This window comes from Ovis canadensis, chromosome 15 (genome assembly GCF_042477335.2).
Source record: "Ovis canadensis isolate MfBH-ARS-UI-01 breed Bighorn chromosome 15, ARS-UI_OviCan_v2, whole genome shotgun sequence".
Taxonomy (NCBI): Eukaryota; Metazoa; Chordata; class Mammalia; order Artiodactyla; family Bovidae; genus Ovis; species Ovis canadensis.
In genome coordinates, this window is record NC_091259.1 from 63,106,097 (window position 1) to 63,131,299 (window position 25,203).

At 51.9% G+C, this 25,203-nt stretch overlaps 1 protein-coding gene across 1 annotated transcript in view; it reads right to left on the bottom strand.

The window, feature by feature from the left end:
• Positions 1 to 558: 558 nt before the first annotated feature.
• The window catches only part of LOC138420189 (guanylate cyclase D-like), a 31,552-nt gene continuing 6,907 nt past the window's right edge, over positions 559 to 25,203 (bottom strand). Inside the window, 13 exon segments of the mRNA XM_069553327.1 lie at positions 559 to 680; positions 2,038 to 2,136; positions 3,066 to 3,240; positions 10,764 to 10,952; positions 11,492 to 11,659; positions 14,921 to 15,072; positions 18,929 to 19,076; positions 19,389 to 19,544; positions 19,773 to 19,896; positions 21,808 to 21,923; positions 22,076 to 22,152; positions 23,699 to 23,781; positions 24,434 to 24,518. Of these exon segments, the coding sequence (XP_069409428.1) occupies positions 559 to 680; positions 2,038 to 2,136; positions 3,066 to 3,240; positions 10,764 to 10,952; positions 11,492 to 11,659; positions 14,921 to 15,072; positions 18,929 to 19,076; positions 19,389 to 19,544; positions 19,773 to 19,896; positions 21,808 to 21,923; positions 22,076 to 22,152; positions 23,699 to 23,781; positions 24,434 to 24,518 (1,694 nt within the window).

Consider the following 25,203-nt stretch of genomic DNA (forward strand, 5'->3'; position numbering starts at 1 on the left):
CATCAGAGGGTCAGCTGGGGACTGGTGGGTGCACCGAGAAGACAGGATAGTTATTGTTGGGGGAAAGGAAGAAGAAGAGTATTCCTGGGTCAGGGCAGGCTTCAGTGAGAGCTGAGGTCTGTGCTCAGGTTCTGAAGGATGAGTAGGAGCCCAGCAGTGCTATGGAGAAGGCACAGACTTTGGAGCCACCAGATCTAAGATCAACTTTGTGACTTTGGACAAATCTCTTTGCATCTCTAATTTAATTTCCTCAACTATACAGTAGGGACATGGATCCTCCTTTCATCATTCCTGTGGTAATAAATATGTTAATATCTGTTGGGCATCAGTATGCTGTCCAGGTAGGCCATCAGTAGAAGTAACTTCTCTGCCCTGGCACTTCTCATGAGGAGCCATATGAGGGTGTGGCTCCTAGGAAGAAACGTTTCCGCAGAACTAGGGGAGTCAGAAGGACACAGAAGGCGATCAGCTCCCAGGCTGGCCTTGCTTCAGCGACATCAGTCAGGTGAGAATCTCTCCCACTGCCCACAGAAACTGGACCTCTAGAGACATTTCCAATCAATCCCAGGAAAGAAAGTCTCGCATCTTTATCTCAGTCTGCCCTCTGATGTCAATTTTGTAGCCTTCATCAAGGCTGAGCAGTGTCTCGAAGGTGCTTCTGCTGACATGAATTCTGTATGCAGAGGAGAAAGGTAATAGTCAAGTTACTACCTGGTGAGAGCATACCTAGTGTTTGGTAAAATCACTGAGCGCCTGTAACGGCCCCCAGTTCCAGCCAGCAAGGCACACAATTCTGATTCATGCAACGCCCTTTGCCTGGCCCTCTTGTCCCCCAGTAGATTGTTGGGCACTAAAGCAGCAGTCTCAAGGAAAAGCAAATTACGTGCATTGAGGTTAAGAAGAACACAAGCTGAAGTCAAAACACAAGCTGAAGTCAGAACATAATCTCTTCTTGTAGGGAAGTCTTTGAAGGCTGAACAGTGCAGATAAGCAGTTATTTCACTTTTAAGGGCAGGACTGCCTACTAAGGCCACCACATCTGGTTAAGCGAGATGCGTATGGAACGACATCAGAGCGTACACAGTCTACGCGGCCAGAGCAGAGGCTGGGCTTTTTCACTGCTATAATCAGCCATCATAGTGGCTCCTGATGCCAGAAGCGGCTAAAATGGCATCTCAAAAAATCGAAAGGGGTCCACTCACTGCGTGTGTGTGTGTGTGTGTGTGTGTGTCATTTCTGACTCTACGCGACGCTATGGACTGTACCCTCCTGGCTCCCCTGTCCATGGGATTTTCCAGGTAAGAATACTGGAGTGGGTTGCCATTTCCTTCTCCAGGGGACCTTCTTGATCCCCGGATCTAACCCACGTCTCCTGCAGTGCAGGCAGATTCTTTACCACTGAGCCACCTGGGAAGCCCATTCATTTTAAAGATGGGGAAACCAAGACCTAGAGGAAGAGCATTTTGGCTCAAGGACACTGTGCATGCTGGGTCCAGCGGAGGACCCAGGTTTCCTGCCCCTCACGTCATTATTTTCCCTGCTAATTCTCTCATGAGATCATCGCAAAAGCCCTGTGCTAAGTTTAAAAAAAAAAAAAAAGCGACATACATCATCTCCTTATACCGCAGTGGCTTTACTGGTAACTAGGGTACGCTGCCATCCGGTGGTGGCTTGGTTACTAAGCACTGGTTCAAACAGCCAGGCTGTCGCTGGAGAAGGCAATGGCACCCCACTCCAGTACTCTTGCCTCGAAAATCCCATGGACGGAGGAGCCTAGTAGGCTGCAGTCCATGGGGTCGCTAAGAGTCGGACACGACTGAGCAACTTCAATTTCACTTTTCACTTTCATGCATTGGAGAGGGAAATGGCAACCCACTCCAGTGTTCTTGCCTGGAGAATCCCAGGGACGGGGGAGCCTGGTGGGCTTCCGTCTCTGGGGTCACACAGAGTCGGACACGACTGAAGCGACTTAGCAGCAGCAGCAGCGGTTATTGAGAGAGTTCCTCCCTGGACAGAATAGAAATATGAGACACTCACGCAGCCCTGTAGACTCCATCTGGGATGTGGTGTTAAGAGTGTCCCCAAAGAGGCAATACCGAGGCATGGTGACACCCACGACCCCTGCCATGCAGGGCCCTGAAACTCAAATGTTCCCAGTGAGCTCCTAGACCCAAGAGAAGTCCCTGCAACAGTCTAGTCCTTCTCACCCTTCCCCCTAAACTGCTGTCCCCACCCTACATTTTGGGGCCCAGCTACAGGGTGAGGATGAAGCTGTGTGGCGTCTCCAGCAACACCAAGAGAAGAGGTGACATCTGTGCCTGGCTCTGGGCTGGGGGTAAGAGGACACAGAAAAATCTAGGCTCTGCTCTTAGGGAGCCCTCAGCCTGGCAGGGGGAGATGTGTAAACTATAACCAATGTCATGAAGAGGGAAGCACCAGAGCTGTGTCAGTCCAGAAAGGGGACTCTGACCCAGCCCTGAAGACTTCCTGGAGGAGGAGGTATATCAACTGAGTCTTGAAGGATAAGAAAATGAGTGGGCAGGGAACAGCAGGTGCAAAGCCACAGAAGCAGAGAGCCCACATGCCTGTGGGAAATTGCAAGTGGCTGAGTATGGATGGAGTACCAAGTGGGACATGAGGCTGCAGAGATTAGCCAAGGGTCTTGGAGGCTGTGTGGGGCTGAGAGTTTGGACTTTATGGGGTAGGGGCATGAAAAGGATATACTATAGTAAAGACCCCGAGGCATCTCCTAGTCCCCACCCCACAGATATTTAGTTGTCTGCTTGACCACAGAAGGTCTCTGTCCTGCCTCTTCTATCAGCTTCTCACCAGGGACTTAGATGCCCTTGACAGATGCTGAGACCAAAAAAAAAAAAAAAAAAGTGAATCGAAGCAAAACAGATTCTTTGATTTATAATATCTTAGAAGCTTAAAATAATAGAAGAAAATTGTTTTTAAAAATTATATTATGGAGTTTTAGAATCTCAGAATTTCATAACCCATTGGGTTGCCCCAGCCAGCGCCTCAGGCAGGGCTGGGAGGCTCCCACAGCCCCAAGCCCTTACCTGAGTGAGGGCCAGCCCTGATGCAAATCAGCACAGTTGGCACACGCCTCATCAGCAAGTCACCCACAGAGCTGAGGGTGTCCAGGGCCATGTTGGTGATCTCGGCTGCGTGCCGGCTCCCGTTGCACCTGGGCAGTCCCAAGGCCACCATGTAAGCATCCCCGATGGTCTCCACCTGGAAGTCACAGCCTTCGTGCTCCAGTACAAGCACTCCCCTCCTTGGACTGATCCATGTGCCACACAAGGCCGCCTCTCAGGAACCCCTGGCCCACCCCTCGAGTCTCTGGCCCACAATGGCATCTTTCCCAGCCTCTCTGGCAATGATTAAATCTGCATGTTTAAGATCACCTTTGTCTGAATTGAAGGTAACCATGCCTGTCTCATCTCCTTTGAGCCCAGGCCATGAGCATCTTGGCAGCAGAGCTGGGTGTCCCAACTGCACCATGCTGCAGCAGCAGACCAGGGCTTCATCTGGAGAGAAGCGCACGTATATTGGCTGCATAGCCTCCTTCCCCAACCCTTGATCTTCCAAGGTGTACTCCAAGAATGTAGAGTTTGAAATCCAGTAGATGGGTATACACCCTGGGTCTGCCATTTACCCGAGTCTGGCCGCCTCACTTGTGTGAGCCTCTGTTCCTCTTATACGAAATGCATATTAAAGATAAAGTAATAAAGGGGCAGTTTCATCATAGATGTTCAATAAGCAGAGACTTCAGTCTTTACCATCATCACCATCACCACCATCACCATCACCACCATCACCATCACCACCACCATCATCTCCTGCACCAACAGTTTTGGAGACAACAGAATCCCAGAGTCTTGGAACCAGGAGGGGCTTTAAAAGGCCACCCATCTGCCTCCCTGGTGGCTGTCTGGGCCTGTTCACATCTCCTTCTTGAGGTGGCTGCTTCTCCTTCTGCTGCTGCTGCTGCTAAGTCGCTTCAGTCGAGTCCAACTCTGTGCGACCCCATAGACGGCGCAACTCTAATTTACAAAAGTTGAGTTGAATGGCAACTGCCTTTCCCCTGCTGGCTCCAGCTCTACCTTCGGAACTCAAGCCACAAACCTTTCCTATTCTCAAGCTCCTTCTCTATTCTGAAGATATCGTTTCAATTCACATGGCACACAGATGTGTGCCGTGGCCTTCTCCCCTGTCACAGGCCAGGCCAGCCAAGCTTGAAGGTAGCCACTCTACTTCTTGAATCTTCCCATTTGCAAGTTAAAGAGCCCCGCTCCTGCACTGCCCCTCCTTCAGCGGGCACCTGCCAGCATCACGGGACCTGAAGAGCAGAGCCTTCTCTCCAGCCAAGCATGTGCACTCTCCCTTAACACCTGGAACATGGAATAACAGACTGGTTCCAAATCAGGAAAGGAGTACATCAAGGCTGTACATTGTCGCCAGGCTTATTTAACTTATATGCAGAGTACATCATGTGAAACACTGGGCTGGATGAAGCACAAGCTGTAGTCAAGATTGCCGGCAGAAATATCAATGACCTCAGATATGCTCATGACACCACCCTTATGGCAGAAAGTAAAGAAGAACTAAAGAGCCACTTGATAAAAGTCAAAGAGGAGAGTGAAAAAGCTGGCTTAAAACTCAACATTCAGAAAACTGAGATCATGGCATCCAGTCCCATCACTTCATGGCAAATAGGTGGGGAAACAATGGAAACAGTGACAGACTTTACTTTTTGGGGCTCCAAAATCACTGCAAATGGTGGCTGCAGCTGTGAAATTAAAAGACGCTTGCTCCTTGGAAGAAAAGTTATGACCAACCTAGATAGCATATTAAAAAGCAGAGATGTTACTTTGCCAACAAAGGTCCATCTAATCAAAGCTATGGTTTCTCCAATAGTCATGTATGGATATGAGAGTTGGACTATAAAGAAAGCTAAGCACCAAAGAATTGATGCTTTTGAGCTGTGATGTTAGAGAAGACTCTTGAGAGTCCCTTGGACTGCAAAGAGATCCAACCAGTCCATCCTAAAGGAAATCAGTCCTGAATATTCTCTGGAAGGACTGATGCTAAAGCTGAAACTCCAATACTTTGGCCACCTGATGTGAAGAGCTGACTCAGTGGAAAAGACCCTGATGCTAGGAAAGATTGAGGGCAGGAGGAGAAGGGGACGACAGAGGATGAGATGGTTGGATGGCGTCATTGGCTCGATGGACATGGGTTTTGGTGGACTCCGGGAGTTGGTGATATACGGGGAGGCCTAGTGTGCTGCAGTCCATGGGGTCACAAAGAGTCGGACATGCCTGAGTGACTGAACTGAACCGAACTGAGACAGTGATAATAATGATGATGCTTCTCATGTCCACAGGGGGTGTGTAATTCAGTACATCTCCTTCCCCATCATTAGCCGTGGGAAGTACTCACTCCAGTACTGTTGCCTGGAAAATCCCATGGACAGAGGAGCCTGGTAGGCTGCAGTCCATGGGGTCGCTAAGAGTCGGACACGACTGAGCAACTTCACTTTCACTTTTCACTTTCATGCATTGGAGAAGTGTTCTTGCCTGGAGAATCCCAGGGATGGGGGAGCCTGGTGGGCTGCCGTCTATGGGGTCGCACAGAATCGGACACGACTGAAGCGACGGCAGCAGCAGCAGTAGTGCCCTCCTAGCTCTGTCCCCCAGCTTTCCCTCTCCCTCACTTGGGGTATCTCTGCCCCGGTACCCAGAAGTGATCTGCCCTAATCACGCCCTATTGAGCTCAGATACTTAAATTTGCTCCCTACAGCCAACGGCTTAAAATTCACTCCCCACGGAGCTAGCGATCAGGGATTCCCATGATTTGTGGAATTCCCTGACTTACTCCCAACAATTGCTACTGGTTTTCCATCCTTTAGCTAAATGGGAACCTTTCTGCTCTCCGCAAAGACACTCAGCGCTTGCTCACCTCCAGGCCCTGATCGCCCCTGAAATGTTCTCTATCTGCTGAGATCTCTATCTGTTGAGATCTGGGCCCTCCATCAGCCCAGTTCACATCATATTGAGACCATAAAGCCTTCCTCATCATCAGCTGGGAAACACGTTTCCTTCCTCGGGGCTGTGCCCTCCATCTCCCTTCCATCATTCACTGTCGTCCAGCACTTACTTGCGGGCTGGCATGAATGCGGCAGGGACAGGACACAGCTGCCCCCCTACTGTGTACGTTTCCGCAGAGGAGAGCCCTCCCACCTCACAGCCCATGGGGAAGAACATGAGCAAGCCCTGGCTTTCCCTCTGCCCACACTCTTCTTCCTCTCAGGAGGACGAGCGCATTATCTGACTGGCAAGATGGGAAGAAGCACTAAGTAAGCGCTCCTTTAAATATTTATACAGCAGTCATTACCTGCCAGACACAATTCCAAACCCTTTACAAATATTAATGCTTTTGATCTTCACAAAAATTCTGTGAGGCAAGTACTAGTGCCATTTTGCAAACAGAAAGCTGGGCCAGAGAGGTTAAGTCACTCGCCACCATCACACGGCACAGATGTGAGCGTGTGCAGTGCAAATCCAGAGCCCATGTTCTATGCGGCCTCTTGATGCACATGGCTTGGGCCCTTTCTCTCTCTCTTGCGGGGAGAATCTGCCTGCTCTGCGGGGTTCCCTCTTTCCTGCCCTGCACGTGGTTAGCACGGATGTCTGGGCCAAGTCCTGCCTCTCCGAGGCAGCCCAAGAGTCCTACTGCTCGCTAGCCCCACTCCCAGCTCACCAGGTGTGCCGGGGCGGTTCACTCGCTGTAGGCACCCAGCGCTGCCTCAGATGGGTGACCCAAGGTCCAAACTGGCGTGGAGGAGCAGGAGAAAGCCTCGAGGTGGCCGCACATCCAGCCTATATTCTCCAAGCTGCTAAGCTGAATTCTAGCCCTCCACCTGCCTGCTACCTGAGCGAGAAGGGACAGTTTGATGTGATTAATAACCATCCTACAACTCCAGCAGCAGAAAGGTGACCAGGCACAGGCTCTGCTCTCTAGAAGCTCAGACTCCCAAAGACGATCACCAGAGACTTCTGTCGCTGGGTGCACTCAGCTGCAACGGAGAGCTGCAGCTCCTTGTGCCCAGGTGTGGTCCTCTAGCAGCGGAGAGAACACAGCCAGAGGAGAGGCTTCCATACCAACAGACACAGACCTGAACTGCTGTGTGACCTTGGGTGAGTCACCTACCTCTCTGAGCCTGTATCCTTATCTGTACAGTAGGGATAATAATACATCCCTCTGAGGGGCACTGCGAGGATTAAATGAGATATCCTGTGACAATCCCTAGGCCAGGTCAGTCCTCTGTTGATGCTTAACTTGTGCGTCTGCGTGAGTTCAGTTGCTCAGTCACGTCTGACTCTTTGCGACTCCATGGATTATAGTTCACCAATCTCCTCTGCCCATGGGATTCTCCAGGCAAGAATACTGCAGTGGGTTGCCCTGCCCTCCTCCACAAGATCTTCCCAATCCAGGGATAGAACCCGCATCTCCTGCATGCCTTGCATTGGCAGGCAGATTCTTCGCCACTGGCGCCACCTCCCCCTATTCTGTGCTTTCAGGAGGAGGCCTCAATGCCAGAACATGCTGTGCTCGTCATCGCGTTGGCGTGAACGACAGCACCTTCTCTCACATTCTGCTCGATCTGCAGGGCCAGCCTAAGCCAGAGTCACTTTCACCTCTCCTTTACAAATGGAAGCTTGAGGCTCAGAGAGGTGAAGTGATGTGCTCAGAGTGACTCAGCCATCTGGGAGGGGCCAGGCTCACCCTCTGGGCTGAGGACTGGAGTAAAAGCCCCTTCCTACCCACTCTCCCTCCATACCTTTGCGTGCAACCCCCCGCCACCCCCCAGCCACCACCCCCCCAACCCGGCAGCCCACAGGGCCCTGCTGTGGAGTTCTGTCCATGAAAGTGCTCTTTCAGTACCTGCTGGGAGGGAATCACAGACCCCTGGGAAACCAGGAAATGATCCCCTGGCCGCCTCCCAGCCCAGACCGGATTAAAGAGCAGTAACCAGATCCTGCTGGAATGGAGGGGAATCCAAGGCAGCTGAGTGAGCAATGAGAGAGGCGCCTGCACTTGGGAAGGACCTGGCCTCCCGTTTCCCCACATCTGGACGGGTGTGCAGGCCTTGTTTTATTTCATTCCGCTCTGCCAGAAAGATGCAGACCTCCTGGCCAGAGTTCAGAGCAGATCAGTAAGCGTGATTCAGAGCTGAGAGGGACGCATGTGTGAGAAAAGACTAGCAGGAGAGGAAGAGACAAGGCCAGGGGTGACTCAGGGCACATCAAAGCTGCAGGGCCCCGCAAGACGGGATGAGGAATCTTTTCCTAGGCTCTGGAGGCAAGAGGGGAACACAGCCAGCATGACAGAGAATGCCTCAGGCTCTGGGCTGGGGCAGGAACGTGGAGTCCTGAATAGGAAATGGGAGGGAAGCTGCGTGCTAGGAATGTCAGCAGCTCAGGTCTCCGCTGGCCAGCGTGGGGCAGTGGACAGATCTGGGCAGTGGAGGTGGACTTGGCAGGCTCCTGTCCGGGCTCTGTCACCTATCAGCTGTGTGATCTCGGGCAAGTCACTTCCCTCTCTGGGCCTTAGTGAGCTCCTCATTTAGTCAACACGTATTTTCTGAGGACCCACCACATGTTGGACATTGCCAAGCACTGGGGACAGAGTGGTTTAGGTTGGAACCGACACGTCCAGGGGTTGTTCTGCGAGCCTCACACAAGCGCTCCTAACCATGTGTGCGAGGGCAGGGAAGCTAACCTGACACCAGGAGGGAGCAGAAGAGGAGGGTGAGCAGGGTTCCAGGAGGAGGGAACAGCATGTGTGAAGACCTTGTGGCTAGAGAGAGCAAGAGAGCAAAGCCTGTGTGAGGGATGCAGAGGGCACAGAGGCAGAGAGAGAGTCACTGGGGAGGGAGGCGGGGCCCACGCCTGGAGGGCCACCTGTGACCCTGTGGCTTTATCCTGAGGAGGTCTGGGTCCTGGGAGGACCATGAGCCCTGAGGAAGCTAGTTTTCAGGACCAGAATGTCCAAGTTCAAGTCTCAGCTTCACGTCCTGCTGAGAACAGCTGCTCAACCCCTTGTTTCTTCATCTGTAAATTAGGGATGCTAGGACCTACCTCACAGCTTGTTATGTTGCTATGATGATCAAATGGTACAATACACATAAGGCATCTAGACTGCATACCAGTGTGTGGTATACAGTAAGCACTCAATAAATGCTGGTGACTACTGCTGCCTGGATACTGTGTGTAATGCTATCAGCAGGTTACCTGGCACCTCGAAGAGTGAGTTCTCACCTCTGAAACTTCCCACCCATGCATGCTTCCCTTCCTGGCTTCAGCTCAGCCCAGGGCCTGGCCCTCTCCAGCCCCAGTCTTCCTGGAGGGCTGTGGCAGGAAGGGGGCTGACAGGTCACAAATGAAAGTGAAGGACGGGGAGCCAGGGTATGGCTGTCTCCTGGGAGCTCCTCCCCACCTCCTCCACCATGTCTGAGGCTGATCTGGGACCCCAAACAATGCGATCCGAATAGCAGCAGGGTTGGGTTGGGAAGGCCCTCGTGGTGGGCAGAGAGGACAGAAGGCTATTCACTTTCACAGGCTCACAGCTTTACATAGAATTTCTACCAGGGGGAGACAATCTGCGCATCGTCTATGAACCCCCTGGGACATGAACCATTATTCCTGTTTTATATTAATAGATAAGGAAACAGAGGCCCAGAGAGGGGAAAGTCCTGTGTCACCAAAGTGACACAGAAGCTGGTGTCTCAAACCCAGGACTGAGAGATGACTAGATCTTGGAGGGGGTTGATGACTCTGCCAAGGCCCCTGCTGCCCTCTCCAGGATCTCCCACCCACTTCCACTGATAGCCCACTTCATGTCCAGCCATCAAAGCCCATTTAGCATTTCTCACACTTACTAGGGCCACCCTCTCAAGCCTCAAAATTTAGTACATTATTACCCCATTGCTTGCCCTGAGCAACCACACCCAGGATGGACAATGCTAGGAAGACAGCACCTCTTCCAGGAAGCCTTCCTTGCCTTCTTTTACTCTAAACATCTACTCCTAGCTGGATTAGAGACCCTCTCAGCCTCCTCTGCCTCCCCAGATCATCAATTTCATAGTGGGTTGTCTTCCTCTTTTACCGACAGCACTGAGAGCTCCCTGTGGGCAGGCACAGAAGCTGATTCATCTGTCGACCCTCACCTGGAACAAGTAGAATTTATTTTCCTACTTCTTGAATCTGGGCTGGCCTTTTGGCTTACCTTGACCAATAGAATATGTCAGAAATAATGTACCCAATTTCAGCTTAGACTTCAAGAGACTTCTGGACTTCTGCCTTCTCTCTCAGAACTCTGCCACACCTTTTAAATAATACCAACTCGCCTGTTGGAGGGTGAGGTACCATATGGACCAGAACTGAGTTGTCTCAGCCAAGGCACCTAGAGTCCAGCCAAAATCAGCAGAGCTGCCTCTCACCCACACTGACCACAGATGTGGATGTATGAGTGAGCCCAGCCGAATCCAGAGAATTTTCTAGCTGGACCTATAACTTGTGGGCAAGAATAGATGCGTACTGTTTTACACTATTGGGTTTGGGGGTTGTTAGTTATACAGCAATAGCTTATTGATAAAAGATGCATAAGTAAATGACTGGAAATATAGGTATGATGCAAACACAGTGTAGAAGAGAGAAAGAGATGGAATGCCTGCCTCACAGTCCTCTTACCTTATACACATCATGGTTGCCCAGAACCTCATCAAGCAGTGTGTAGAGGTCATTGAGCAAGCCCACCACCTCAACGGGCTCACTCAGGGATGCGATGGTGGTAAAGCCCACGTCACTGAAGTATATGGTAACCTGATCAAAAGACTCTGGCTCCACAGCTGCCCCCATCTTCAGAGCTTCAGTCACAGACTTGAAGGGATAGGAAGGGCCAGAGTCACAAGGTGGGAGGACCCTCTTTCCACAGTTGGAAGTGAGGGAGGGATATCTGTGGGAAAGTCCTGGGATGAGTGTCAGGGGGTCTGGGACAGGTCTGCTGTGTGCTGGTTCCCCTGCCCCTCTCTGGACATTACTTCCTCTGAAGTCAGATGGGGGACACTGCACTTCGTCCTTGTTCCCAAAGGAAAGAGGCAGCAGAAGCTCAACACTCATGTGCACAGCACAGTGCCCAATGCATGCAAGGGCTCTATGAAAATATGATGGGTAAATAAACAACAAATGAACTGAATCAGTTCATGGAACCCAGCTTTACTGAGTACCTGCTATGTCCCAGCTCCCCAGGTCCCATGCTCATAGAGTATGCAAGGGCTCTGTGAAAATATGATGGATAAATAAACAACAAATGAACTGAATCAGTTCATGGAACCCAGCTTTACTGAATACCTGCTGTGTCCCAGCTCCCCAGGTCCCATGCTCAGAGGCACTGAGGCTAGAGGCACAATCAAGTCCACTCACAGGGGCAGCATCCGAGAGAGCAACCTTTCTATGCTCTCTCTCTCCAGCTCCAGCTCCTCAGTCCGCTCCCGGATCAGATCCTCCAGGCTTTGGGAATACTTCTCCAGCATCCGCAGCATAGGGTCAGCAACACTGGTCTTCTTGCCTTGGTTGATGCTTTTGAACTGAAAATGGAATGAAAATCCCAATTTATCCATGAAGATCATTAGAGCACTTGGCCCTCAGGTTGAGAATCTAGGCCACAGGAATGAACCAGATATAGCCCCTTCCTGGAAGAGTTGGATGGTGGGGAGCAGGTAGGTAATAGGCAAAGAGTGGCAGCTCTGACAAGGGAAAGCAGAGACAGCAGGGAGGGAAAATGGGCTAGTTCTCTGTGAGGCAGACAGGCATGGAGAGGACTTTGCAAAGGAACCCATGCCCAGCATTGTATCACCATTAACACTTTGGTTCTTACAAAAACACTGTGGAGTAGGCATTCTTTATCTCAAAGATAAGTTGGTTGGGTGAATGGATAGATGGGTAGATACATAGAAGCGTTATTGTAGGTTGTTCATGTATATAATCTATTTCTACCTCTTTATTTCTGTCTTTGTTAAAAAATTTTTTTTACAAAACAAAATTATAAATATGTAAGAGCACTGAGACCAAAGGAAAGCAAAAGCTAAAGAAGTCAATCCAGGAGTGAGGTCTATATGTAAAATGCAAGCTATAATTTGGTCACAATTTTGGATATAAGCTCCCTAGCAACAAAGAAAGGAGAAGGCAATAGCACCCCACTCCAGTACTCTTGCCTGGAAAATTCCATGGACGGAGGAGCCTGGTGGGCTGCAGTCCATGGGGTCACTAAGAGTCAGGTATGACTGAGCGACTTCAATTTCCCCTTTCACTTTCATGCATTCGAGAAGGAAATGGCGACCCACTCCAGTATTCTTGCCTGGAGAATCCCAGGGACGGGGGAGCCTGGTGGGCTGCCGCCTATGGGGTTGCACAGAGTCGGACATGACTGAAGTGACTTAGCAGCAGCAACAAAGAAAAGAGGGAAACAGCGATTACATAATATATGGAGTCCATGAGACAATGGCGCATTAAACTAGTTTCCCAGAAGGAACACAATTACTGCTGGTGCTGAGCAAAGATAAATACCTCTCCTAGGTCTTTGTAAGATGGTGTTATAAACTCTACCGTCAACAACAACTTTAGAGGAAACTTTGTTTCCTAAGGAGACTTACTAGAACTTTCCCCAGTGTGGTTTGTACCTTACCAAAGTGCAATCAGTAGGAAAATCAAATTAATGATGATCAAAGTGGAAGAGTTTATTCCTGTCTAAATCCAGCATCTTGACGTGTGTGTGTGTGTGTGTGTGTGTGTGTGTGTGTGTAGGTGTTTATTCCAACCTTCATTAATACTGCTTTTCTCAGGCAAATGTCTGTAAGGTGGGGAGTGTCAGCAGTCCCTGAAAAGCACATATTTTGTACTGGCCATGAGAAGCAGGGGCACAAGCTTAATGTCAGTTGCCATGGGGGTGACAGCTGCTGACCCTGAGACAGCAACATGGACAAGAAGCTGACTGTAAGATCAACTCTGCAAGGGGAGCTCCCATTTTATAATGAAGAAACAAAGGATCTGAGAAGTGCAACTTGCTGAGAACAACATAACGGTGGAACTGAGTTTCAAACAGAGGTCTGTTATATATCAATCTTATCACCAGCCACCCCACTGAATTATTTTATCATTTGGAGTGTGTTTTCCATTGTTTCCCTTGCATTGCCCAGGAACAAAATCATAGGATATGCAAACACAATTATTTTTTTTCTTTGTTGTTGTTGTTTAGCTTCTCAGTCATGCCAGGTTCTTGTAATCCCATGGACTGTAACCCGCCAGGCTCCTCTGTCCATGGGACTTCCCAGACAAGTGGGTTGCCATTTCCTTCTCCGAGGGATCTTCCTGACCCAGGGATCGAACCCGAGTTTCCTGCATTGGCAGGCAGATTCTTTACCACTAAACCACGAGGAAGCCCATTTTCCTCTTCCTTTAGAACGTACATTTTCTTGCTTAGTTACATTGGCTGATACTCCCAGAACCATCTTCTATGAACACGCTTTAAGTCTTTCAGCTCCCGGGTGAGTGCTCTTTCTCCTCATTCTCTCCTCAGAAAAAATACTTTTTTAAAATTTCTTAGTTACTTCACTTGATGGCCCCACCAGTGTGTCCAGCTGGATCAGAGTTAGTCCTTTTAGACGTCACCTAAGGAGATCTGCGGCTCAACGGTGGAACTGATTTGGCCAAGGTCAAGTATTAGGCAAGTGGAAGCACAGATCTGAATACAGGCTCTCGCCTCCCCACAGTGTGGTATGGTTCTCATCTTCTGCGTGTGGAGCACATCATGTACCAGTCTCTGCCTTCTCTGCCGCTGAACCTGAGGCAGGCTTTCCCCACAGTCGCCCCTCTCAGGGTAAGAGCCTTCTTCCCCACCTCACTAGCCACGGCAATCTCGAACCCTGGAAAGATTCTAGGCTGGTGTTTTGAGACCTGTGCTTTTGGCCTAGGTCTGCCACCCCCCCTCACAGGGGCCACTGAGAGCTCATTCACTCTGAGGTCCAGATTTCCCATAGGATGCCTGTGCATTTCTCCTGGCTTCCTATCTCTTGCTTCCTCTTCACCTGTCTGGATGCCCCTCCGGCTCACTGAACCTCTCCTTGGCAAAATTCCACTGTGGCTGGGGAGTGGAGGGCAGGAAATAGGAGGCACAAAAGCTGTCACCGCAGGCTTGATGCTTTGGCCCTGTGAGAGCCGTTAGCCGGCTCAGTCGGGTCCACACACACCACGTCCACCCAGCAAACTCCAGACTTGTGCCTCACCCCTCCCAGTGCAGTCCCCAAGGCAGGCCGGGGGTAGGAGGGGCACCCCCCACCACACCTTCCACTCCCTGATGCAGGAACCAGTGCTGCCTCCGTGGCTGAAAATGGCCCCTCTGCTCTGGTGCCAGGAGGCCTGGCGTGGGGTCGGGGTTCCTAGCATCAGTGCTGCAGAGACAAACGTGGGTCTATGTTCCAGCCCCACCTTTCACTTCCTTGGTTACCTTTGGCAAGTCCCATCACCTTGCCATGCCTCAGTTTCTCTCTTGTAAACCCCAGATAATAGCAATGCTTCCTTGGAGGGCTATCAGAGGGGTATAAAATATAAACACAGGACTTAGCATGGAGCTTGGCACTCAGGAAGGGAGTGTCTATGAACCCGGAGTTCTGAGAAAGATTCCCTCAGATGGTAGACCTCGGGTTCCACCCTCAGGAGTGATGATGCTGGCCCATTGCCCACTCTATGCACAGGGTTTCCAGGCCCCGGGATAGGGGGGCCCTCACTGGGCAAAGTGAGGTGTACTGATTGGCTGTTTCTTGTGAGTAGCCAGCTCCTCTGGTGGCACTGACCTGGCTATAGATCTGGTCCAGACTGGGTCTGTCCTCTGGAGCCTCCTCCCAGCACTGCTCCATTAGCTGGATGCACTCAGGTGGCCAGGGGACACCAGGGGACACCAGGGGCTGGCACAGAGGATGGGGAGATACCACCTTCCTGATGATTTCTGCAACAAACACAGACCGGCCAGTGAGGCTGAGGTCCCCAGGACGGCTGGTGGTAAGGCACTGGCCTGGGATCCTGAGATGGAGGGCAGGGTGGGCCTGTGGGGTGTGGATATCAGGCTGTGAGAGTGTTCCTTAGCCGCTTGTTCTCTGCTCTAGGGCATGCTGGCCAGCGGTCCAGGATTGCTGTTTTCCTGGGCCCATTCCACAGTGTGGCGGGGGAAAGGGTCTCAGCTCGGAGCTTGGAGACGGGGCTTGAATTCTGGATCCACCACCACCTCTCCATGAGATGGTGAACAACACAGCCATCTCTCTGAGCCTTGGTCTCCCCATCTATGAAGTGAGCTTAACAAGCTGCCTTCGTGAGATGAGTGCTAAGGAAGGAAACGACACGTGCTGGATATTGGGGTGCTAAGTTCACCCCAGCCCGTGAACCCTGCACGACTTGCTGCTGCTCTGTTGCCAGCAATGTCCAAGAATGTGCTCCCGACCTGGGCACTGCAGGTCTGTCTGGCAGTCCCACCACCCGGAGGCCAGCTGGGGCGGACTCTGCACAACTGTGAGGCAAGACTCTCTGCCCTGCATGTTCACCATCATCATGACTCTTTCCCCAGGACAATCCCTGCTGTGGCTCTTCCCGTGCCCATCCCACACGATAAAGACCACAGACTGAGTCACGATCTGATGGATCAGCAATCCAGCTCTGTCTCTGTCACTCGCTATCACTCTGTGCCTTGGTTTTCCCACCTCGGGCAGCCCTAAGGGTGCCTCAGGGAGCTGAGAGATTCATGGGCACACCGGGAGGAGGAGAGGCTGGGTACAAAGCTCAGGCCTTCAGCGGCACAGGAGGAGATGTCAAGATTATCCTTCTAATCCTGTGCAAGCTAAGCTATGTCTCTGAACCTCAATCTCCTCACCTAATGATAATAGGACAGACCTCACAGGCCATTAGGGGTCGAACAGGGTCACCTCTGAGGAGGGCTGGGACCCTCCTCAGAGGAGGCAAAGAGGTGGGTTCCTTGGAGAGAAAGTTCCTTGGAGAGTGAAGAGAAGCTTCTCTCTGAATTTCCCTTTGCCAACCTCCTTACTGGGGGAAGCCCATGATTCACTGTCCCATTTTACAGACAGGGAAACTGAGGTTCTGAGGAGGTGGTAACATCAGTCAACTGAGCCACAGGGCCAGTAAAAAGTAGATGCTAGTACTGGGCCTGATAGCCTCCCGGCCTGCACTTTTTTCTCTGCCCAGAGGCTCCCAGTCTGCAGGCGTCAGACCCTGAGGGCCTCTCAGTAGAGGATCTAAGAAGCGGTATATGCTTATAAAGGAGTGTGCACAGATGGAACCCATAATATCACACACACACACACATGTCCAGCTCTTTTTCAAAAGCATTCTAATGGTGTTGTGATGAATAAAATACAGATCCATTTCAAAGTATTGCGTATTTCAGAGCAGATTTTTGTTTCTGGGCATTTTCTCAGTCACCAGATACTAAAAGTCAGATAGTAGCATGTGAGGCTCCAAACTTTTTTGTCATTAAAGTGGAGTTCTCACAGGTGGTCATGTTGGGAACCCATAGCCCAGGCCAGGCCAGATCTCTTTTTTCCCTCCCCATGCTGAGCCCACTGTCCACATCCAGCCCATCACTGGGATGGATAAGTCCTGCTGGCAAGAGGCTGTACATCCTCCATGGAAAAGATGCTTTCTGGATGATTCCAGGAGATTTTAGGGCAACACCACTGAGTGCACTGGAATCGCAGACCCACAGCTTCCTACTGGGGAGTCCTGCCCCTCTCTGAGCCTCACTGCTTTCATCTCTGAAAAAAGTGCACTTACCACCTCACAGCATTGTCCATTGGCATGACACAAATGACAGTGCTTAGGAAACCACGAGTGTCCACCCTCACCACAGAATCTTAAAAAGATGCTATTTCTGGGACTTCCTTGGTGGTCTGGTGGTTAAGAATCTGCCAGCCATTGCAGGGGACAGGGGTTCCATCCCTGGTCAGGGAAGATACCACATGCTGCAGAACAGTTAAGCCCAAGCACCACGACTGCTGAGCCCAAGCTTTAGAGCCCGTGAGTCACAAGTACCGAGCACCCCAACAAAGAGTAGTCCCCCACTCACTGCAGCTAGAGACAAGCCCACTCACAGCAACGAAGACCCAGCACAGCCAAAAATAAATAAATAAATAAATAAATATTAATTAATCATTTTTTTTTCAAAGATGCTATTTCTTAGAGCACGGAGGTCCACTTCTCAGTAGGAGAGTGGAAAGAACCTGGGCTCTTCCCCACTCGCATACTCCTAAGACCACCCAGGGTCTAGCGTGTGCCAGGCTCTTGTCTAAAGCATTTCACTGAATCCTCACAAATACTCTTGGAGCTAGGCATCATGGTCCCTACTTTACAAATGAAAAAAACTGAAGCTCAGAGTCTGAAAGAGATTAACTCAGAGTCATGAGGTGAATTGGTGTAGAACTGGGCTCAAGTCCATGTCCCCCAAAGGCTGTGCTCTGGACATTTCACTCTCTGAGACCCGGAAAAGTGCAGCTAGGAAGCAGCAGGTCCGGGATTGACAGCCCAATGCAGGAGTGACCCTGGGGTCCCCCAAGTCTGAACAGCAGGCAGATGTCAGCGAGTTGGTGGGGGCGGAGCAGCCAAGGAGAGTTGAACAAATGGTGTGATCAAGCCCTTCCCCTTCCCACTCCTCCACCCCATAAATTTGGGACCCAGAATGCTCATGATTCATGGAGCAATACTTCAGTGGAGAAAAGAAGTGAGGCCAGGCCTCCCTGTGAGGTAGATTCTCCATCTGGGGTGGGAGGAAAGCGGGCTCCATCACTCCATCACTGCCTGTGCTGCAGGCTGAAATGCAGGTCCCCAGGACTGGACAGAAGCAGCTGGGGGGGGGGGGGTGCCGCAGGCTACTGAAAGGGAGCCCTGAGAGGGAGCACAAACGCAGCGTTTCTGAAGTTGGGCCCTGGCACTGGGGTCTGAAGAGGAAAGAATGTGCAAGACCAGGTGATGACGGGGAAGGTGTGAGTGATTACCCCAGAAGCACAAAGATATGTGCTGAGGGGGTGGGAAGGCGAACAGCCAGATGGGGTCTGTGAGTCATGCTGCCATGCAGGGCCCTTCAGGACGGTGCTCTTCAGACTTCGGGGACCCCAGGGTCACCCCTGCATTGGGCTGTCAATCCCGGACCTGCTGCTTCCTGGCTGCACTTTTCCGGGTCTCAGGGAGTGAAATGTCCAGAGCACAGCCTTTGGGGGACATGGACATGAGCCCAGCTCTACACCAATTCATCTCATGACTCTGAGTAAATCTCTTTCAGACTCTGAGCTTCCCCACTCAAGCAGAAGACCAAGTCTCCAAACACCCAGCAGACTGGTGACATCAGACAAGGATAGGATGCCTGACACATTTTAAAATTGATCCCCACTCTAAAGATGGGAAAACTGGGGCTGAGAGAAGGTAAGTAACTAGTGTAAGGTCATGCAGTAAGTGATCCAGGGGAAGAACTGAGGTTTCCATAGACACAAAGTCTGTGCTGGGCAGCCTGGTGGTTAGGGCATAACGACCTCTGGACATGGCAATAACATTGGGAGAGGAAGAAAGGGGTTGGGCTTTTACCCAGAAACCAATGTTTTTAGCTCTAGAGACGGTGAGCTGCCATTTTGGTAGTTGCTAAAGGCTGCTTGGCTTAAGCCAAAGAAACCCATTTCTCATCATCAAATCAGGCATGTGTGTCTCTGTGGTTATTTTCAGGCCCTGATTTCCTGATGCTCACAGAGCTCCTCAACTACGTGGGGACTCTGCCAGAGACAGGCTGAGGAAGGAGGAGGAGGATGGTGTACGTTCCGCTGGGAGCCCTGAGGAACCGTAGGGCGGGCCTCGAGTCAGCGCCTCCTGCAGGGTAATGCCGATGCTGAAGGCGTCTCCTCTGAGGGTGCCCTGCCTGGGTGCTCCGGGCCCCCGCAGCAGCTCTGGAGCCGTCCACAGCAGCTCTGCGACCACAAGGCAGGGCCACATGGCCGTCACTGGCGGACCACCCAAGCTGGCCAAGCTGGGTGGGTGCTTCATAAAGTTGTGTCATTGCCCTGTCCCAACAGTCCCAGAGGAGGGAGGTGCTTCTGCCCTCCCCCATTCACAGGTAAGGGTCCTGAGGCTCAGAGAGAAAAAGCCATCCACCCCAGGTCACACCACAGGAAGTGCTGGAGGACCAGGCATCTCCCCCTCTCCCCTTCCCTCCAAGCGCCTGGCTTAAACAGAGGCCTCAGCACCTACTGGCAGTCCCCTGCCCACCCCTGAGCTGACCCTCTGGGGCTGGCTGGGGTGGGGAGCCCTCTGAGCATCCAGGAGCTCCGCATAACCGTGGTCAGTGACCTTCAGCACAAAGCGCCCATCCACCGCGCAGTTTCGGGACTTGAGGCGGCCATGAGGGAAATGCTGATGGTGTAGATACTGCTCCCCCTAGTAGAGTGGAATCATGAGGGTCCCTTAGGCCTGTGGTGAATGAGAAGGATTCCTGCTTCTTTCAGAATTCCCAGGACATCTCCCTGCGTCCCTTCACCCTTTGCCACACTGTTCAAATTTTTCTCAATAAGACAAAGTGGAAAATGAAGCCTGGGAAATGAGCCTCTCTTGTCTCCCTTCCGTCCCTGTTGCCCCCACAGCTCCAGGCCTGGGAAGGGTTCTCACATGGATCAAATCCAGCAGCAGGGAGGCCTTGAAGGTCCAGTCCAGCCGCAGAGCCTCATTCCTCAGCAGGTCCTCCAGGTTGCCCTGAGCGCAGTGCTCCAACACCAGAGCACTAACCCAGCGGCTATAAAGAAGCCCCGGAAGGTGGTGATGTTCTCATGCTGCAGCTCCCGCATCTTCCAGCACAAGAGCACCTTAGCAGCCCCTGGGGACTCTCAAAGGGTGGACATCTGGCCCGTGTACTTAGAACCCAGCACAGGGCTGAACACAGAGAGGCCTCAGAAAAGTTGGATGGAAGTGATGGGTGGACGGATGGATGAATGGATGGGGTAGATAAAGGATGAGTGGATGGACTTGTGGATGATGGATGGACAGATGGATGAGCCAGTGGAATGAGGGCATGGAAGCATCATGGATGAATAACTCAATACACCACAGAATATGGATCTAGGCCTATTCTCCACCTAAGTGACATCATGGCCCATAAAACTGTAAAATCTCTCCCCAAGACTCAGAGACAGATGAGGAGAAGAACCGAAGGGATCAGGAAAGCAGAAAGCAGCCGAGCAGGTCAGAGAATTCGAGCCCCGCCAGCTAGGCTGGCATTTGCCCGAGCAGGAAAGAGGAAACACTGGCATGGCTTTCCTCTCAGATACAGTTCAGGGGTCAGCTAAGTGAGGGAACCTGAACACTCTCCTTACCTCCCTAGAGGTTTGCATGCTGACTAGTATATGTGATGAGGTAAGAATGGCTTCAAATCCTTTAACCCTGCTGCCATCAAGAGGCTGGGCCTCTGACCCCTCCCTTTGAATCTGCGTTGGCCAGTAGAATATGGTGGAAGTGAACTTGTGTGTTTTGGGTCCGGGTCTTAAGAGACTGACAGCTTCCATTTCCTGTTTCTTGGAGCCCTCTTTGTTGGAGGACTGAGTGTTCATAAGAAGTCCCTCCATCCCAAGTCACCCCACTGGTGAGATCATATGGAGAGGCCCTGAGACTATACTGAGTGGAGAAGCAAGTTCTGTTGAGTACACTTTTCTAACCACCCAGCCAAGGCATCAAGAGCCCACTGAGTAACCCCCAGTCAAGGCCAAGTGGAACAGAAGAACAGCTTGGTTGAGCCCTGCTCAAATTTCCTACCACAAAATTGTAAGATATTATAAAATGGTTGATGTTTTAAGCCACTAATTTTGGGATAAGTTGTTACACAGTCATAGATAACCAAAACAGACTTATTAAATGTTCTGAGAAGTCCTGTGCCTAAGCCAACCAATTTCTAAACTCATTTGACCACATATAGGACCTTCTCTTTTAAGAAGCATCTACACGTCTCAGTTGTAAGATACCCACTGGGGAATGTCTAACCTAATCTCTAATCACTTAATCTCTCTGAATCTGATTTCAGATGACATGATGTTGGAAATAATAATAAAATTCACCATTTACTAAAGGCACTCTTCTTGCCAGAGACAGTTCTAGGTTTTTCTATATACTCTCTCTGTGTGTGCTAAGTCGCTTCAGTTGTGTCTGACTCTTTGTGACCCCAAGGACTGTAGCCTGCCAGGCTCTACTGTCCATGGATTCTCCAGGCAAGAATATTGGAGTGGGTTGCCATTCCCTTCTCTAGGGGATCTTCTCGACCCAGGGATTGAACCTAGGACTCCTGCATTTTTTACTGTCTGAACCACCAGGGAAGCCCTCCTAACTCCCATTTCATTAGCTCCATTTTACAGGAAAACTAAGTGTCGTATGGAGGCAGAATCCCATCTGGGATCTTCCTGACTCAAATCTCATGCTCTGCCCTCCATCCCACAGTGCTTCTCAGGATGGTGATAATCTCAGAGGTGCAGGGGCTTATGTGAGTAGTGATGACAAGTGGCTGGAAGTTCCCCGAGGGAAGGGATCCTGTCTCTCTTCTCCACTGCCCTGTCCCCAAAGCCCAGAGCACAGAAGGGGCTCAAAAAACAGTGGACGGATGAACGGATGCATGGAGGGATGAAAGGTACAAGATGAGGTCCTTCAGCAGTGCTGATCGTACCCTGTGATGATAGCGGTGGAGATGTCTGTGCCCCTGGTAGTCACGGTGATGATCATATGGGCTGGGGGTATGACATGGGGGATGCTGGTGTGGGATGCTGAAGTGATGGCGCATATCTGTCATGACAACGGGCCAGTGATCATGATAATAGTAAGCCCTTCCTTTTTGGAGGCTAGAAGCTTCTGCATTGAGTAGGGACCAATCCAGATTGGTAGGGGTCTCCTGACAGCACCCCTCCGCAGCCCACCCTCCATACCCTCTGCCCTACCTTTCTCAGGACCCTAAGGCAGCTTGGCCGCAGCTCAGGGGCTGTTTCACCTTCAAATCTCTTCAGCCACACCCACTCTCCCGGTTTAAGGAAAGACAGCAAAAGTTTATCCACTGCTGGTCCCCAACTGGAGTCAATTCCTCCACCTCTCTCAGCCTCAGCTTCTTCCCCATACCTGTGTGCTTTCTGTGTGCTCCAAGCCAGGAAGAGCCTGGGCATCAGAAATAAAAAGTCAGACTTTGTCTCCTTCGGCTGACAGACCCGAGATCCAGTCCTTATTCCACCACTTTCTAGCTCTGTGACCTTGGACAAGGGACTTCAGTTCTCTGAGCCTCATGTCCCAGTTCTGTAAAGCCAGGATGATATCTTCACCTACATGAAGAAGGCTAACAAGATTGTGGAGAGAAAACATGTTAGCTCCTGGCCTTGGGCACCTGCAACATTCCAAACCCAGCGAAGTGAGGGGGGTTCTGTGACCCAGAGACCCTAGGGGACGAGGGGAGGGTGAGAGAGGCAGAGCCCCTCAAGCTGGGGCTCAGTCCTCGCCCAGAACTTTCTGTAATCTTCGCCCTCTCTCCTCTCATCATTGGTGGATTCCTGCCTCCTCAGCCTGGCCCGAAGTGCTTTCCGTGGAGCAGTCAAAACATGTTTTGTACATCCTGAAAGCCTCCTTTCAGCAGAAGAGAAAAAAGATGGGATTCTCCAAGGGAGAAGGTGGAAAGAAGGAGCACGAGCCTCATGTGGCTTCCTGTAGAAACTATTAACCCGCTTCATCCACCGTGAGACAGAGAACAGGAGAGTCAGAGATCAGTTAATCGCTGGATTTGAGAAGCCAGCTCTGGAGAAATCAGTGTCCTCAGCAACTTTAGTATCTGACTGGTCTCACCTCTGTCCTGTCAGCTGGTGACCCAGGCTCTGTCCAGAGGCTGTCCTGGGCCCGGGTGCTGCCCCACACTCAGGGCCTAGGGGACCCCGGACCGCACCACCCCTTTCCAAAGCCCAGTTGGCCCAGTGCTGAGAGAGGTCCCGGGCCAGACTCACACCAGCAATGCCCGGGTCCAACTGGCCGGGGACTGGTTGTTTCCCAAGGTCAGGTCACAAAACATGGGTAACTGGGAGTTGGGAGTCTGCTTCCCACTTCTAGCGCTGCCGCGGACTTGCTGTGAGACCCAGAAAAGTCACTGTCTGTCCCTCAGCCTCAGTTTCCTATGTCATAGCAGGAGTGGGGCATACAGAGATGCTGGGTTCCCTCAGCTTCTCCCAAACTGACAAGAGCTCTCAAAACCTGGGCCTGGGGGTGGCAGAGGCCCTCACCTGGTACAGAGCCATGTTGGCAGGCTCCTGGAGGGCCGGTAGGCTCCTTGCTGACCGCTGAGCCACAGACCTCAGACTCCCGCCATCTGCCATATTTCTTGATTCACTCACACTGTCCATCTGCAGCCTCTGGAGGCGATAGGTGTGGTCAACAGCTAAAGCAGCTCTGTCCATGCCCTGCCCACCCCCCCAGCCTGGTGTCTGCCCCCCAACCAAGACTGGTGCCTGGCACCCCCTAGCCTGGTTCCTAGCGGCACCCCCCCCTCAAGCCTGGCGCCTGCTGCGGCAGCCTGGTGCCTGCCTACCCACCTGTCTGCTCAGGGGCTGCTGGATGAAGGTGCAAGGCCTCCCGGTGGGGGCCCTGCACCAGCTGCAGCTGCCAGATGCTCCATCTGGAGGTGAGCAAAGTGTAGCACAGAGAAGATGGAGCTGTTGTCACTCCCCCCATCTGGCTCCTCAGAGCTGTCTCTGACCCAGAGCCCTCCTGGTCCTCCCCATTTCCCTGCCTGTCCCCCTCATCAGTCCCTACTGGGCTGAGAGGGCACCACTGAGCACTACCCCTCGGAGCCCCTCAGTCTGGCTCTGGGCTGGATGGACCCCAGGCCTGATGTGTCTTCTGGTCCCCAGCCTCAGTGTTTCCAATCTGCCTGGGGGCAGAGGGCTGTCCCTCTTGGATGTAGCTGAGGCTCAGGGAGTACAGAGGACTTCAGACGCAGACGATTGTTTTCAAAGCTGAAGAACTCTGGGGTCATCCTGACCAAGCCCTCAATACATAGGTGTGTAGCCCAAACTTCAGGAAGGATGGGGTCTTGTCCAAGGTCCCAGGCTTCTTCCTCAGGTCTCTCTAAATCCCAAGAGGCATGCCAACTTTGACAGGGCCCTGACCGAGGCTCTAAGATGGACAGGAGGGTGGGTTGTCCTGAGGTCGGGATGAAGATTGGGATGAAGCTCCCTGCAGATGCCAGGGCTGTATACACAGCCGGGAGGCCCAGCAGGGTTGGGGGCACAGAGGGCAGAGCAAGGCTCAGGAGACCAGGATCTTACCTGATGAGGCAAGTGAGGGCCCTGCCGGCCAGCCCCAGGACACAGGCCAGGGCCAGTACAAGGAGGCCTCCGGGGGGCTGCTCACCTGTGCGGGAAGCAGGGGCGGCATGAGTCCCAACAGTAATTAACAACCACACAGGTGCTCAGCCTCTTCACTCAGCTCCCGCACCTACTGGCGCATGGGGACACACTCCTGTCCAGTGCCAGCCCTCCAGGGGAAGGCAAAGAATGGCCCTGGACTGTGGCCTGGCCATCACACACGCAGTTGATTCCCAGCACTGCTCTTAGGGTTCTCACTTCAGGCTCCTGGCCGCAGGGGCCCCACAGACCCTGCACAGACCCCATGACTGTCCTACACTCTGACCCTCATCTGCCAGGATGCTGGGCTCTTCCCACTAGACAGAGCAACTGGACAGCAGGGCCTGTTTCTTATTCAACTTGGGGCCCCTGGGCACCTTACACAGGGGCTAGACAGGCAAGATACTGAATAAAAATGGTAGATCCCTATCAATGATTACTCTGCTTCTTAAGTAACCCCCACCATGCGCTGCTCATTACCTATTTCAGCAGCCCTGTTCAGTGTCATTCACTTTGACTTTTAGAAGAGCCTGAATCTTACACTGAATCTTAATCTCTCTAGCTCTCATATCAGGATTGGGTGTGTAAAGTCTTCTTGGGACTGCTGGGCAGGGTGGGGAGGGCCACTTGGGCAACTCCAGCATCAGCTTGGGCTGGCAAGGTGGCAAAATGCCAGGCCCTGTTCTGGAGAG